General features: G+C 43.2%; 1 protein-coding gene across 2 annotated transcripts in view; it reads left to right on the top strand.

Moving 5' to 3' along the window:
* Window positions 1-501: 501 nt before the first annotated feature.
* Window positions 502-13280, top strand: part of CAPN14 (calpain 14) — a 31618-nt gene continuing 18839 nt past the window's right edge. Inside the window, exons 1-11 of one of the 2 annotated variants that reach the window (XM_006168528.1) lie at window positions 502-726; window positions 2334-2403; window positions 3232-3350; window positions 3484-3620; window positions 4025-4199; window positions 5557-5619; window positions 7336-7421; window positions 9840-9914; window positions 10857-11020; window positions 12169-12332; window positions 12855-12863. In XM_006168528.1, coding sequence (XP_006168590.1) covers window positions 502-726; window positions 2334-2403; window positions 3232-3350; window positions 3484-3620; window positions 4025-4199; window positions 5557-5619; window positions 7336-7421; window positions 9840-9914; window positions 10857-11020; window positions 12169-12332; window positions 12855-12863 — 1287 coding nt within the window. Of the gene's footprint in view, window positions 727-2333; window positions 2404-3231; window positions 3351-3483; window positions 3621-4024; window positions 4200-5556; window positions 5620-7335; window positions 7422-9839; window positions 9915-10856; window positions 11021-12168; window positions 12333-12854; window positions 12864-13280 lie in introns of those variants that run through there. The other variant, XM_027768311.1, reaches the window with a different exon arrangement.

Genomic DNA, 13280 nt, shown 5'->3' with positions numbered 1-13280 from the left:
CTGGAGGAGTCTAGCCATTACAGTGGCTTAAATAAACAAACAGTTTATCCTTCTCATGTAAAAAGAAGTCTAGAAGCAAGCTGCTCAAGGTCATTTATGAAGTCATCAAGATCCAGGCTTCTACTGTATGAATTTTGGTCAAATGATCCCAAGACAATGGCTTCATCTCCAGACATTGCAACTACTTTCTGCCAAGGAGGAAAGGAGAAAGTCACAAGTGAGGGCTGCTGAGTCTGTTCCTTTCCCTTGGGAGTCATAGCCTTTCCACAAGCCCTACTTAGTAGACTTCTACCTTTGTCTCATTGGGAAGAACTACATGTGTGACCAACTTGTCCTGCAAGAAGTAGCAGAAAAATCTGATTTTATGGCTGAGTGGTTAAAACTGGAATTCTGTTAATAAGGAAAAGGGGGAAATGGATATGTACAATATGCATGGCAAATACTAACTTTCCATTTCAGGAGCAGCAGACACTATTGGAAGGACTATATCCACCTCCTGTCATGCCTCTGTTGACACCTTTCCGGTGCAGATGTAAGCTGGGACGAAAGGAAGCAGTAGAAGGTTCTTCACAGCTCCCCCAACAAAACTATGAGGCCCTGCGTGAAAGGTGCCTAAGGGAAGGCTCCCTCTTCGAGGACAGCAGCTTCCCAGCCACCCGGTCCTCCATTGGCAGTGGGCCCCTGCTCAAGAAACTGCCACCACATCTGCAGTGGAAGAGACCCACAGTAAGGACCTGGGAAAGGGCCTCTGAATAATACACACAAAATATGTCAACCAGGGCTTTAGAAAACCCAAACTAAGATATATAGGGGAGAAAAAAGAAAGTGTTTTTTTGTTTGTTTGTTTGTTTTTTTAGAGAGAGATTTTTGAGATAGGGTGTGTGTGCTGCTGGAGAGATGGATACAGAGAGACAGAAAGTGAGAAATCACCCCCTCAGGGGGGATGGTCACACTGTAATCCCTTCTCCTCCATTCTCCTCTCAGGATTTTGGGCATGCACACACACACATGCCTGGCTTAAGTTTTAGACCACTGAGTCCAGGACTTGAACCACAGTTGACTACATGGGTGTCCAGCAATGTGACCATTATGCCAACTGCTGGTACCTTTCCATGAACTTTTAAAGTACCTTGTATATATTTCACATTATCACACCAGGGATCTCCCTGAGAAGGAAATTGGGTAAATTCACACATTTCCATTTTCCAGATGGAGAAAGCCAGGGGTGATCCTGAGAGGGCGTAAGATATAATTCTCTCAGGTCCTGCCTAGAAATACATAGAGCTGCTATATAGTGCCCCCCCCACCCCCCCGCAATATCAAGCTGCTGTTTAACCTCTTCATCAATGACAAGGCATGCTGGGTCACAGCCAATACCATTTGGTGGAAAGGACCATTTTAACAAATCTCCAACCCCTTTCTCCAAAATCAGGTTCATGAAGTATGAAAATAAGGAAGCGTTTAAATACTTTATAGAAGCATTCTTCACTTTATAAAATGCATCAAAATTCCTTTAAAAGGCAACTTCTTAATGTGTTCAAATGTAATCTATCTCTCCCAAACTTTATTATACACCAGATTTCAGAAATGCTGTGACTGAACAGGGTAAAGTCAATCCGGGTAACAGATTCTTCTTTTTTTCTGTTCCCCATTCAGCCATCACCATCAATGTCTATAGCCTTAGACTCAGAAAGCCCTACTTTGTGCAAAAATCCTAAGTGAGCCTTCTAAACTATGGCAGCCAGGACTCTACTTCTCCCTAAAAATCTTGGCAACTGCTGAAAGAGACTCTGTCCCACACCTGAATGTTAGGGGAATGGACCCTGTGTCCATGCAAAGACTGAGGGATTAAATGCTTGCCCCAGAGCTGAGACTATCTTCTTCTTACTCCCCCTCCCCAGTCCTTATCTCAGCATGAAAAACAAAGCAAAACAAAACAAAACAAAACAAAACAAAGCAAAATGAAACACCCCATTATATTAGGGCTTGGGGGGAGAAAGAGGAATAAAGGCAGAATAAAGAGAATGAAAAGACCTTGAGGAAAAATGAGAAAACTCCCTCTAAAAGATGCTTCCATTTTTAGTAGAAATCCTACGAAAAGTTATTTTTGGTTTGAGAGCTATTTCTTCATATCTGCACAGGACTCTGACTTAGGTGAGGTGTAAGAAGGAATAAGAAGGACAGTGGACAGAATCCATGTCCTGAATTTCATGGTATATCCCTGACTTCGCATGTATTCTACATCTTTGTCCTGTTAAGTCCAGTTTTGGTATATGAGAAGACATGGTCACTGTAGCTCCAGGAAGTAATGACAGTTTCTTCTGTCCCCTCAGGAGCTGCACAGCAACCCCCAGTTCTATTCTACCCAGGCCAAAAGGCTGGATCTGTGCCAGGGAGTGGTAGGTAAGTATGCACAGTGCCTAGAGACACACACCAGGGTATTCAGAACCTGACCTGGACAAGAGCAGGTGGAGCGATAAAAAGAGGAATCCAGAGAGCCCAACTTGGCTACAAAGGGTAACTCAGCAGCAAACCCTGAATTCTACCTTGAGATGCTTTGTTCTTTGCTGGGAATTTTATAAAACCTGGTCCTTGGAGGTTGTGGAAGGTGCTTCACTTTGCCTAAGCCCCCAGATAGTCCTCAATACCAAATGACAAGTCTAAATTTTGTTTTGGGAAAACACGCTTATTCTATATTAGTCTTTATAATAAATTCTTCTCCAATCACCAGTTATTAGACTGCTCAGAATAAAGTCTAATTATCACGTCCTCAATGCAATTTTTTTTCCAGAGTAAATGGAAACCATCATTGGCTAGAAAAAGGTTAGCATAAGCATAGTGATGTCTATTTCACAGACAGGGAAATGAGGCCATAAAGGGGTAAGGCTTTACAAGAAGAACATAAATCTACAGAGGCAGGATTTAGTAAAAGTTGGTTGTGTTGTGTCCAGATTTCCAAGGATGGGGTATTCAGGAAGCTAAAAGCTGGTCCAGGAATATACTACTTTTGGAATCAAGGTTGGATTCCAGCCAATGTTTTCTACCCTCTGCTTTGCCCCATCCTCCTCCTCAATATATAATTCTGTTCTCTTAAACTAGCCTATAAGCCCAGAGAGGATAGTCTCTCCCAATAACTGAAGCCAAGCATTTCCTGCATACAAGAAAAAAAATCTTCAGTACATTCATGTAGACACATAGATTCATGCAGATGCCATGTGCTGTCTGATTTAGGAGACTGCTGGTTCTTGGCTGCTTTGCAAGCTCTGACCTTACACCAGGACATTCTGAAACGGGTCGTTCCCCTGAATCAGAGTTTCACTGAGAAGTATGCTGGCATCTTCCAGTTTTGGGTGAGTGTCCTGATGTCTCAGCTGAAAAGGGGCCATAGGAGAGAGGGCTCTTGGAGGCACTATATCTTTGCCTCCTGGACTGAATTCCTTCCATGACAGTCCTTACTCACAAGCAGTCACTCTCTTCTTCTAGTTCTGGCATTTTGGGAAATGGGTTCCAGTGGTGGTAGACGATCGCCTGCCTGTGAATGAGGCTGGCCAACTGGTCTTTGTCTCCTCTACCTACAAGAACTTGTTCTGGGGAGCTCTTCTGGAAAAGGCCTATGCCAAGTAAGACAACCACCAGGAATCTTCCCCTTCCCTTCTCTGCTTTTTGTCTCTCTTGCAATGTTGACTGAGGGAAGTGGAATCGGGTGAAATTTATGAAGTGAGATAGTGAGGCACATCTTAGTCAACACAGAATTGACAACATATTCAGGGTCTTTTATATAGGAGTCACCCCATCTGAACAAGCATTCAGGAATTTTGCCTTTCCTTATTAGATAGAGTTATTTAGGGGGCGGGGGACAGGAATGCTGAGCGTTTACTTACTTTGCTCCTGGGATGAAGGAAGCAATAGCAAACATAAGCTCAAAGAATAACCAAGCAGAGGGTTCACCATTCATTGGGATCATCCCATCTACAGTCTAAATGCCCTTCCCTTCTTTTTTCATGTCTACTCTTTCTCTCGGCAGGCTTTCTGGTTCCTATGAAGACTTGCAGATTGGACAGGTATCTGATGCCCTTGTGGACTTCACTGGAGGGGTGACAATGACCATTAACCTGGAAGAAGCCCCTAGCAATCTCTGGGATCTCCTTGCCCAAGCCACCTACAGAAGAACCCTCATTGGCTGCCAAACCCATCCTCAGGTGAGACAGGGCTAGGCATTGGCACACTGTTCTCTACATTCCCACTCCCTTTATCCACTAGCTACTGCTCTCACCTGTGTGTGGTCCCAGAACCTCCACCCAACTCCTGCACCTGGAGTCTTGATGTTCAAACCATAGTAGCTGGGCTGGGTTCTCAAGGAAGGCAAGGCAGCAGGAGAATAAAGATGGTATACAGAGAAGGAAGCTAACAGTTACTTTATTTTATTTTTTTTAAAATATGAATTGATTGATTTGATTGATTGAGAGAGAGAAACCTACAGCATGGTCTTCATGTCACAATCCTCCCCCGGCCTTCGCCAGCCCAGATTACGGGCATGTACCTCTACACCTGGCATGGACAGAAAGGCCCTGGGAAGCAGACCTAGGAGGCTCTCATGTAGGTTCCATTGTGTTACCACTGCACCACTATCTGGCTCTGGGAGTTAACAACTAAGTATTACCTACCTGTAAGGCACTTTACACATCCAATTTGAGTAAAAACCAGGAACACTAAACCAGAATAGGAAGCCCTTGGTTCAGGTCTCCACTAATGACCATCTGTGTCACTACACACTGACTTAGCATTTTTTTAAGAGGTTTTGCCTTAGGGCACATGCACTCATGGGGGTGGGAGGGGGAGAGAGAAAAAGAGAGAGACAGAGACAGTGAGAGGAAAAGTGAGAAATCACCTCCTAGTGGGGATGACCATGCTGCTATCCCTTCTCCTCAATTCTTCTCCCCTGGATCTTGGGCATGGATGCACGCACGCCCAGCATGAATTTCAAGTTTCCAAGTCCAGGACTCAACTGTGGTCAACCATGTAGAAATCTAGCAATATAACAGCCATGTTCTGGTCCCTTCCTTAGCATTTTTAAATTTGATTTTGTCTTCTATAAAATAAATGGAGGCATGCAATATCTCAGGTAACACGGTTAGGTGGGAGGAAATTGGGGAATAAAAAACATTTGACAGGTATATGAATGAAAAATTATCTGCTGATGATAATGTATATGGTAATGTCTTTGACTGGATTGATATGTACTGTATGCTGAAAAAACATTTTGTACACTTTAAAGATAGACAGTGATTAAATGTAATTTTAAAAAGTATAAAATAGTTTAAAAAATAAACAGAAGCTATAATCACTGCAGAGTGTCCTAATGAGTTATTGAAAGTGTTGAATGAGAGAGACAATGGATGCCAAAGAGCTTTAAAAATCGTAACATATCACATTATAACTTTGTTCAACTTCTCTCTTGGTAAACCTCTGCTCTAGGTAGACATGTCTTCCTTGACTCCAAAAAAAGTTGTGCACATCAGAAGATTGACAAGGACCTCTCTTTTGTGTCTATAGGAGCAAAGAGTGCTGGAGAATGGACTAGTGAATGGGCATGCCTATACTCTCACAGGAATCTGGAAGGTGGGTTGAATTAGGCTCCTTATTTCCCTCTTAGCCTCCCCTTTCTCTCCCAGGACTTCTCATCAAGGCCTTGGCTTATCTTGGTGACATTAGTATCTGTGTCCAGTTTAGTGGTGGGTGAAGTCTTTGTTGGGGCATTATAGAGCCTCCCAAAGCAAGTGGGTGTTCTATTCCTCTGCACCTATCTCCTGGGATGAAGGGGTGCATTTAGCCTTTGCTAAACCCAATGCACCATCTTTAATTCTTTTCTCAAGGGGCATCCTTCTGCCAGTTGGCCACGAGCCCTGTTGTGCCTTGCAACCCTTTCTTGAGGTACTTCCTCCCCTTCACTCTGGACTGCCAATGATAGCCTTTATATCTGGGTCTTCCCTCCCAAATTCCTGCTTCTCTCTCATTTACTCCTTGGCAATAGTCGCCTAAGTCCCTCCAATTGCCATTTATCTACTAAACATTGAGAGGAGGATGGATCAGACAAGGACTCTGCCTACAAAGAGCTTTTAGTCAGGTGTAGAGACAAACCATATCTGAAAATGATAAAGAAGCAAAGTAGAAACTGAAAGAAGAAAGTATAGATGAAAGGCTGTAGGAGTTTCAAGGTAGGAGAGAAGAGATTCACCTAGTTAGTTTGGGAGAGAAATCAGAAAAGTCTTTACAGAGAAGGTGAAATGGTGACAGCCATAGGATTTTCCTATGAAGGATGGTAGATTTGTCTGAGGGGAGAAGGGCATTCTGGTGGAGGGAGCAGTATAAGCACAGAACAGAGGTAAAAAAAAAATCAGTAGGCTCAATCTTAAAGAATTCCTGACATTCTCTACAGAGTCCAAGTCCCTTTAAGTCCTCTCATTTCCTTTAACTCTATTTCAAATTTCTGGAATTCAATTTATGTTTAATTTCTCCTTCCTTCTAGATCTCCAACAAGTATACTTCTGTGCCAAGAACTTTTACGTTATTGTCATATTTATTTAACAAAGTGTATATAGCACTTACTATGTGCTAAATACTGTTCTGTGTTACAAATCGAAACTCACTCCATCTCATAAAGCTGCCATTGAGTAGGTGCATTAGTTTTCTAGGGTTGCCACAATAAATTGCCACAATCTAGGTGGCTTAAAACAACAGGAATTTATTTTCTTACAATTCTGAAGGCCAGAAGAATGAAACCACGGTGTCAGCAGGGCCACATTCCCTCTGAAGTTTCTAGCAAAGTCTTTGCTTCTTCCACTTTCTGGTTCTAAATGTTCCTTGACTTGGATCTATGCCTCTGTCTTCAGTGACCTTCCCACCCATGTCTTATCCCCGTCTCTTCTCTTATAATAGCATGTGTTTTTGGATTTAGGACTCCTTCTAAGCCAGGATGATCTCATTTCAAGATCATTAACTTCTTTACATTTGCAAGATCTTTTTTTTCAAAGTAAGGTCACATTCACAGATTCCAGGTGAACATATCCTTTGGGGGTCCGCCATTCAATCCATTACCATAGGTGTCATTATTTGCTTTATTCTACAGATCAGGAAAGTGAGACACAGACAGGTTAGGTAATTTATCCTGGGTCTCACAGCTAGTAAGTATGAGTCACAGAACAACTTTCTTCTCCAAATCTTTTTGGACCTTTTGTTTTCCACTGCAAACTCTCAGCTGCAGGCTTGACTCTCACTCAGATGTCTGGAATACTTGCACTCAGCCCAGCCTCCTAAACTGCTTCTCATTTTGTCTAGGTCACTTGCAAATATGGACCTGAATATCTGGTTAGACTCCGGAACCCCTGGGGCAAGGTAGAATGGAAAGGAGACTGGAGTGACAGGTGAATTTCTGGGACTGGGAGGGCTGAGAACAGGGGGAGTGAAGGTTGTCATCTGTACATAAATTTGAATATGTACTTCCTTTAGTCTCTGTCTGGACCAGGAAGCTTTGACTCTGAGGGTCAATCCCTCACCTTTATACTATAATGAAAGAGAAAGCAGTGTATATGCCACACATTCATTATAATAATTAAAGCTAATCTTTATCGAGGGCTCATCTGCACCATGCTAAGACTTTAGAATTATTATCTCATTGAATTCATCAACTAGTGCTATTGCAAGATAGATACTTTTATCCCCATTTTACTAATGGAAATGCTGATATTTAGATTAAATTAATTGTTTAAGGTCACACAGTATGGCTCAGCCAAGGTCTCTGGTGTCCTAGTCCAGTGTTTTTTCCCTGGAATGGCTCAGTGCATTGTTGAGCTTGTTGATTCAAAGGTAGGCAAATCTGGATTGGCTCCTATCCTATACCTTTAGTGACCTCTGGGCATTTTGATTAGATGACTACATTTAGGTTGTTTTGGCCTAAAGGCACCCCTAAAGGGATTATAGACTTGCTGTGGGGCCCAGGTAGAAAGGAAGGTGAGCTTCAAAAGTCTTTTTTTCCTATTGGGTCAGCAGGTGAGTGGTGGTTAAGGTGTTGTAGTTCTTTTAAGTGTTGGGAGATGGCCATTCTAACTACTGTTGAATGTCTCTGTTTTGGGAAGGTATAACAAGAAAATTAAAAAGAATATATGAAAGGAGAGACTGGTTATTTCCTCCTACATGGTATTAAAAAAAAAAAAAAAAGGCTGGATTCCACATGGCCAACTCCTAGGTTTGAGTCCTGGACCTGGTGGCTTTAAAATTTCCTGTGTGTGAAAATTACGCTGTGTGTGTGCGTGTATGTGTGTGTGTGTGCATGCCCAAAACCCTGAGAGACGAATGGAGGAGAAGGGATTGTGGCACGGCCATCCCCCCAGGGGGTGATTTTCTCTCTTTCTCTTTTGCAAGTACATGTACCCTATGGCAACAATCTGAAAAGTAAAAATAAAAATAAAGCCATTCTTTCTATCATTATAACAGTTTATAATACTTAGCTCTGTATCTGCATAATCGTTTGGAGTATATAATGGTGTGAAGAAAATCTTCCATTTTTCCCCTTGTGATGTCCAAATTTCCTTTTATGTCCTTGAGAATATGGAGCATATTTCTAATAGCTATTTTAAGGTGCTTATCTGCTACTTTTATCATCTCTCTCATTTCTAGGTAGGTTTATACTGACTATTTCTATTCTTGGTCATGGATCATTCTTCATATGGATAGTAATTTTTTTTATTGGATGCTAGAAGTTGTAAACTTTAGTTTCTGAGCATTGCAATTTTATTGCATTTCTGTAAGGAATGTTGGAATTTTCTGGCTGGTAGTTACATTGTTCAGGGATTCTTTTGGTACTTTGAAGTTTTTACATATTTTTAGGACAGGTCAAAAGAAACCTTTATTTCAGAGATAATTTGACTCCCCTACTAAGTTGTAGAGCCCTGGGATCTCTAGTGAAGTCACCGTGTATTCAATAAGGTCTTTTAATTCTGGCTGGAGGGAATTCCTATGATTCTCAACCCTGTGTGAGCTCTGGGAATTGTCCGGTCCTGTGGGGTTTGATTTTTAGGAGGTATGAGTTAGATTTCAGCCAAAGGAACTCAAGGGAATCCCTGAAATTTTCTGGGACTCCTTCTTTGTGTAGCTTCCTCCTCTAGATACTTTGCCTGGCAAATCCTAGTTGTTCTGGTCTCCCTGAACTTCACACTTTTCCTTCCCTACTCAGCAAGAGTGGTAGGTTCTTTCTGCAGTCCCTTCCCTGCTCCATTCTCCAGGAAGTCACTTGCAAAAAGAAAATCTAGATAATGTCAAAGCTTGCCTCATTGTTTCCCTCCTCTCAGGATCACAATCCTATGCTGCCTGCTGTCCAATGTCTGAAAATAGTTTCTCACATTTTATCTGATTTTTAGGTATTTTTTGGTACAGGACAGTCTTACTCCTTCATGGCCACCAATGGAAGTCAAAGTAATACCAGGCTCAAATGCTAACTCTGACATTTAGTTGAATTGTGACTTCAAGCAAGTGACTTCATCTCCCTTAACTTCAGTTTCCTAATCTCTAAAATGGGGATAAATATCCTTGTCTTTCAAAGTTGGTGTTAGTCTTAAATGAAATAAAGTATGTCTAGAACCTAGCCCTGTGCTTGGCTAAGTGATTGATTAATGTTACATGTTGCTTTCATATTACAGGAAGTAAGATTTAATTATCCACAAAGCAACATGGAACTAATAATAAATATCGATACTCTAACATTTACTAAACAATTTCTAGCATGTTCTCCACCATCTTTTAATTTCCACATGAAAACATTTTCTTTTTCCCTTTTCTGTTTTTAGTTCAAGTACATGGGAGTTGCTGAGTCCTAAGGAGAAGATTCTGCTCCTGAGGATAGAAAATGACGGGGAATTCTGGTATTTGACTCGGGGACCTGGGACAAATGCCCTGGCTTACACTTGAACATCCGTCCAGCAGACATGTGCTGGGTGCCTCATGTATGCAGGCATATCGTGCGCAGAGCTTAATAAGACACATTTCCTTTTGGAGCTCACAGTCCAACAAGACAAACAGCCCCTGTAAATAAATGGTCACAGTCTCTCTGATGTGAGCAGTGGCTGCTGGTATGGAGCTCAGCTGGTGCACAGAGCAGGGCTTCAGATGTGGCTGCCTCCTCCTCCTCTCAGGCTTCCATTCTGCTTTCTTGTCCATACACTCAACTCCAAGATTTTGCCTTTCCTGTCCTGAAAAGGAAATGAAGAAAAATGGACTACAAGGTCTTGCCAAATATTAAAATAAGTCCCCTGATCTGTGCCCTCCAGAGCACAATAACACCCTTTCCACCTACTCCAAAGCTACTTCCCTCTTTTAATGAAGGAACACCAGGACATGCTGAGTTGACACTGCTTCTAGATGTCTGATAGGAGACCTAGCTGTTCTGCTGGGTGGTTCATTCTCACTCTTAGTGTTAACTGATTAGAACTGATATGGGCAATTCTTCTTGAACATTTACAAATCAGTTGAGTAGAGATGAATGGTTCAGTTCAACTGTTATTGCTGCCATCTGCAAATGGGAATTTTGTCCTCAGCAGTTATCATAGGAAGCTACTTGTAGCCAGAGGGCGGGGCTATTTTGTAGCCAGCCTCCCCATGACCAACCCTCACACTGACCTGGGCAGTCCCACCCTCAGGTCCCATCTTCAAGGCCAGCTCAGCTCTGTACAAGAGCTTGGAGGAAAGGATCTTGGTCTGGAGGAGGGCTGGGTGGGTGCCCTGTTTAGTGTCCCCGTCCCATTGATCCTGATGACTAGGCACCATCTCATTCTTCTTTCTGTGCTATTCCCTCTTTCTCTCTGTAGGATGACACTGCAGGACTTTAAAACACATTTTGTGCTCCTGGTCATCTGTGAACTGACCCCAGGCTTGCTGAGCCACGAGGTGGGCCAGAAGTGGACATATACTGTGCAGGAGGGCCGATGGGAGAAGGGGTACACTGCAGGTGGCAGACTGCAGTCACCTCGAGGTAAGCATGTGCACAGAAGCCAGGGTGCTCTGAGTAGGGTGTGGTGGAGTCCCTGTGAGTCGTGGTGTGATTGATCTGCAACCTGCACCAGCATCTGGTTGAAGGGAAATGGTCTGCTCTCCAGCTGTGTGTTCTGGGCCTGGGCTGTATTCCCAGGGAAAAGTACCTTTGCTCCTAATTTGCACAGAGGAAGAATCTTCTCAGTCAAGCTGTCAGCCTTTGTGGCTCACATCTTTTCAGAGGCTATCTTTTCCCAGTCTGCACCAGGAGCCAAGGGTACGCAAGCACAGTGAAAGAGTGGTTGAACATTTCTCTAAGTCAAGCCACTAGTGACCTAAAGTAATCACCCCTATCAGGTGGGATTGAAATAGCAATTGGATCATAGTATCAGGCCCTCCCCATCCAGGACCCAAATCCAGAGATTCCCTATGATGGCTATAGGAGCCATCATATCTAAATGCTCAAGATGGACAGGTTTGGTGTCTGTGTCTGTCCCTCAATCATGGAGATTCTGAGCCATCTCTGTGGAAGTAAAGACCTGGGGGTGTAATCTCAGCAGGCAAGGTAACTTCTCCTTCTTCAGTATCTCCCCTGAGGGCCGGAACTATCTTTCCACTAAAGCTTTAAGCTGTCCTAATGCTAAGGTTTCATCCTATTGATAGCTCTGGGATTCTGACCTGTGACTTAAACTCATGCCTGGTACATGTGCGTGTGTGCTAAGATCCCAAGAGGAAAATGGAGGAGAAGGGATTGCAGCATGGCCATCCCTCCTGAGGAGTGATTTCTTGCTTTCTGCCTCTCTGTCTCTCTCTGTCTCTCCAGTGAGCACATGCCCCCTATAGCAAAAATCTCTCTCTCAAAAAAAGTTCTGGGATTATGGGTATGTTCTTCTTAGTGAGTTAACACAGTCACTTATTCAGGCAGCAGATGTTATGGGGTTTGATGTTTGGACTAAGAGTCAGTGTGTCTGCAGAAGAACCTGAGGTGGATGAGCAAGAGCAGGGAGCAGAGTGGTCAAAGGGCCCAACTCTATCCAGATAGAGCTCAAGGTGTGAGTCCTGCAGAGGTGACTGGCACCTCTAGGGGGCTTGGTGAGGAGATGGAAAGGGAGACAGGGGCTGTTCTCATCTTGTTGTGTTCTGCCCCAGACATTTTTTGGAAGAACCCTCAGTTCCTGCTGTCAGTCTGGAGGCCTGAGCAGGGCCAGAGGTCCCTGAAGCCCTGCAGTGTGCTGGTGTCTTTGCTCCAGAAGCCCAGGCACAGGCACCGCAACCGGAAGCCCCACCTCTCCATTGGCTTCTATCTCTTCAGGGTAGGTGGGCCTCCGGGACATGGGGACATGGGGGACATGGGAGACGTGGGGCATGTGGCCAAGCTTGGGAGTCTCCAACAGTTATCGCTTCTTTCTTTCTCCTGTCCTCTTCACCATTTGTCTCTTCTCACAGACTTGGTTTTAAATCCTGGCTTTCTCCCCAAGGAATATGTAATCTAGACCAAGTCACCTTCTCACACTCAAGCTTTAGTTTTTTTCATTTGTTAAATGGGAACAATGATATTTAATAAAGGGTAGACTAAAAGAAGATCCTGTGTTAGTACTTGTTATTGTTTCTGGCACATAGTTGACACAATCAAAATTGGTTCCCTTTTCCTCCCCTAAGAAGCCAAGCTTCACCCTTTTCCAGAATTTCCATGATGGAGTAAAATGTCACTGACAGAAAAGCAGGTCATTGTTGGGGGGAGAGCTCTGGGTAGAGTCTTGCATAACAGCTTTCATTAGGGTTGTGAAAGGGCTGGAATTCCTGCCTAATGAGACCTTTGTTTGTTTGTTTTTCAGATGGATAATGTGAGTTCCACTTGACCTGCTGGCCTTAGTTTGGAGTGATGTCATTAGTGACCAAGCCACTGTGGGATTTGGTTTGACTGTAGCCCTCAGAAAAATTAAACCCAAGACAGCTACTATGGCTAGTTATAAAATTTGGCTCTGGTATTCCTAGTAGCTGAGGCAAAGAGAGGAACTGGATGATTTCCCAGTTTATATTGTCTGATAAAGTATGTATTAACAGTAGATATATTTTGTTTCCCCAGTCTTGGAAGGAATCTGCTAAAGAGGTCTTTATGTGCATAGGTAACATCTTTGTTAGCGTTGTATGTAAGCTGGAGAGAAGATCCCAGTGTAGATCTCCTTTCCCTCTATTGCCCTGATTGAGGACAAAGTTGAGAGGAAGTAAGAGTGAAAGATGGGAAGACATGGAGAAATAGA

The sequence above is a fragment of the Tupaia chinensis genome, unplaced genomic scaffold (genome assembly GCF_000334495.1).
Source record: "Tupaia chinensis unplaced genomic scaffold, TupChi_1.0 Scaffold145860_1, whole genome shotgun sequence".
Classification (NCBI taxonomy): Eukaryota; Metazoa; Chordata; class Mammalia; order Scandentia; family Tupaiidae; genus Tupaia; species Tupaia belangeri.
This window is presented reverse-complemented; position numbering and strand designations above follow the sequence as displayed.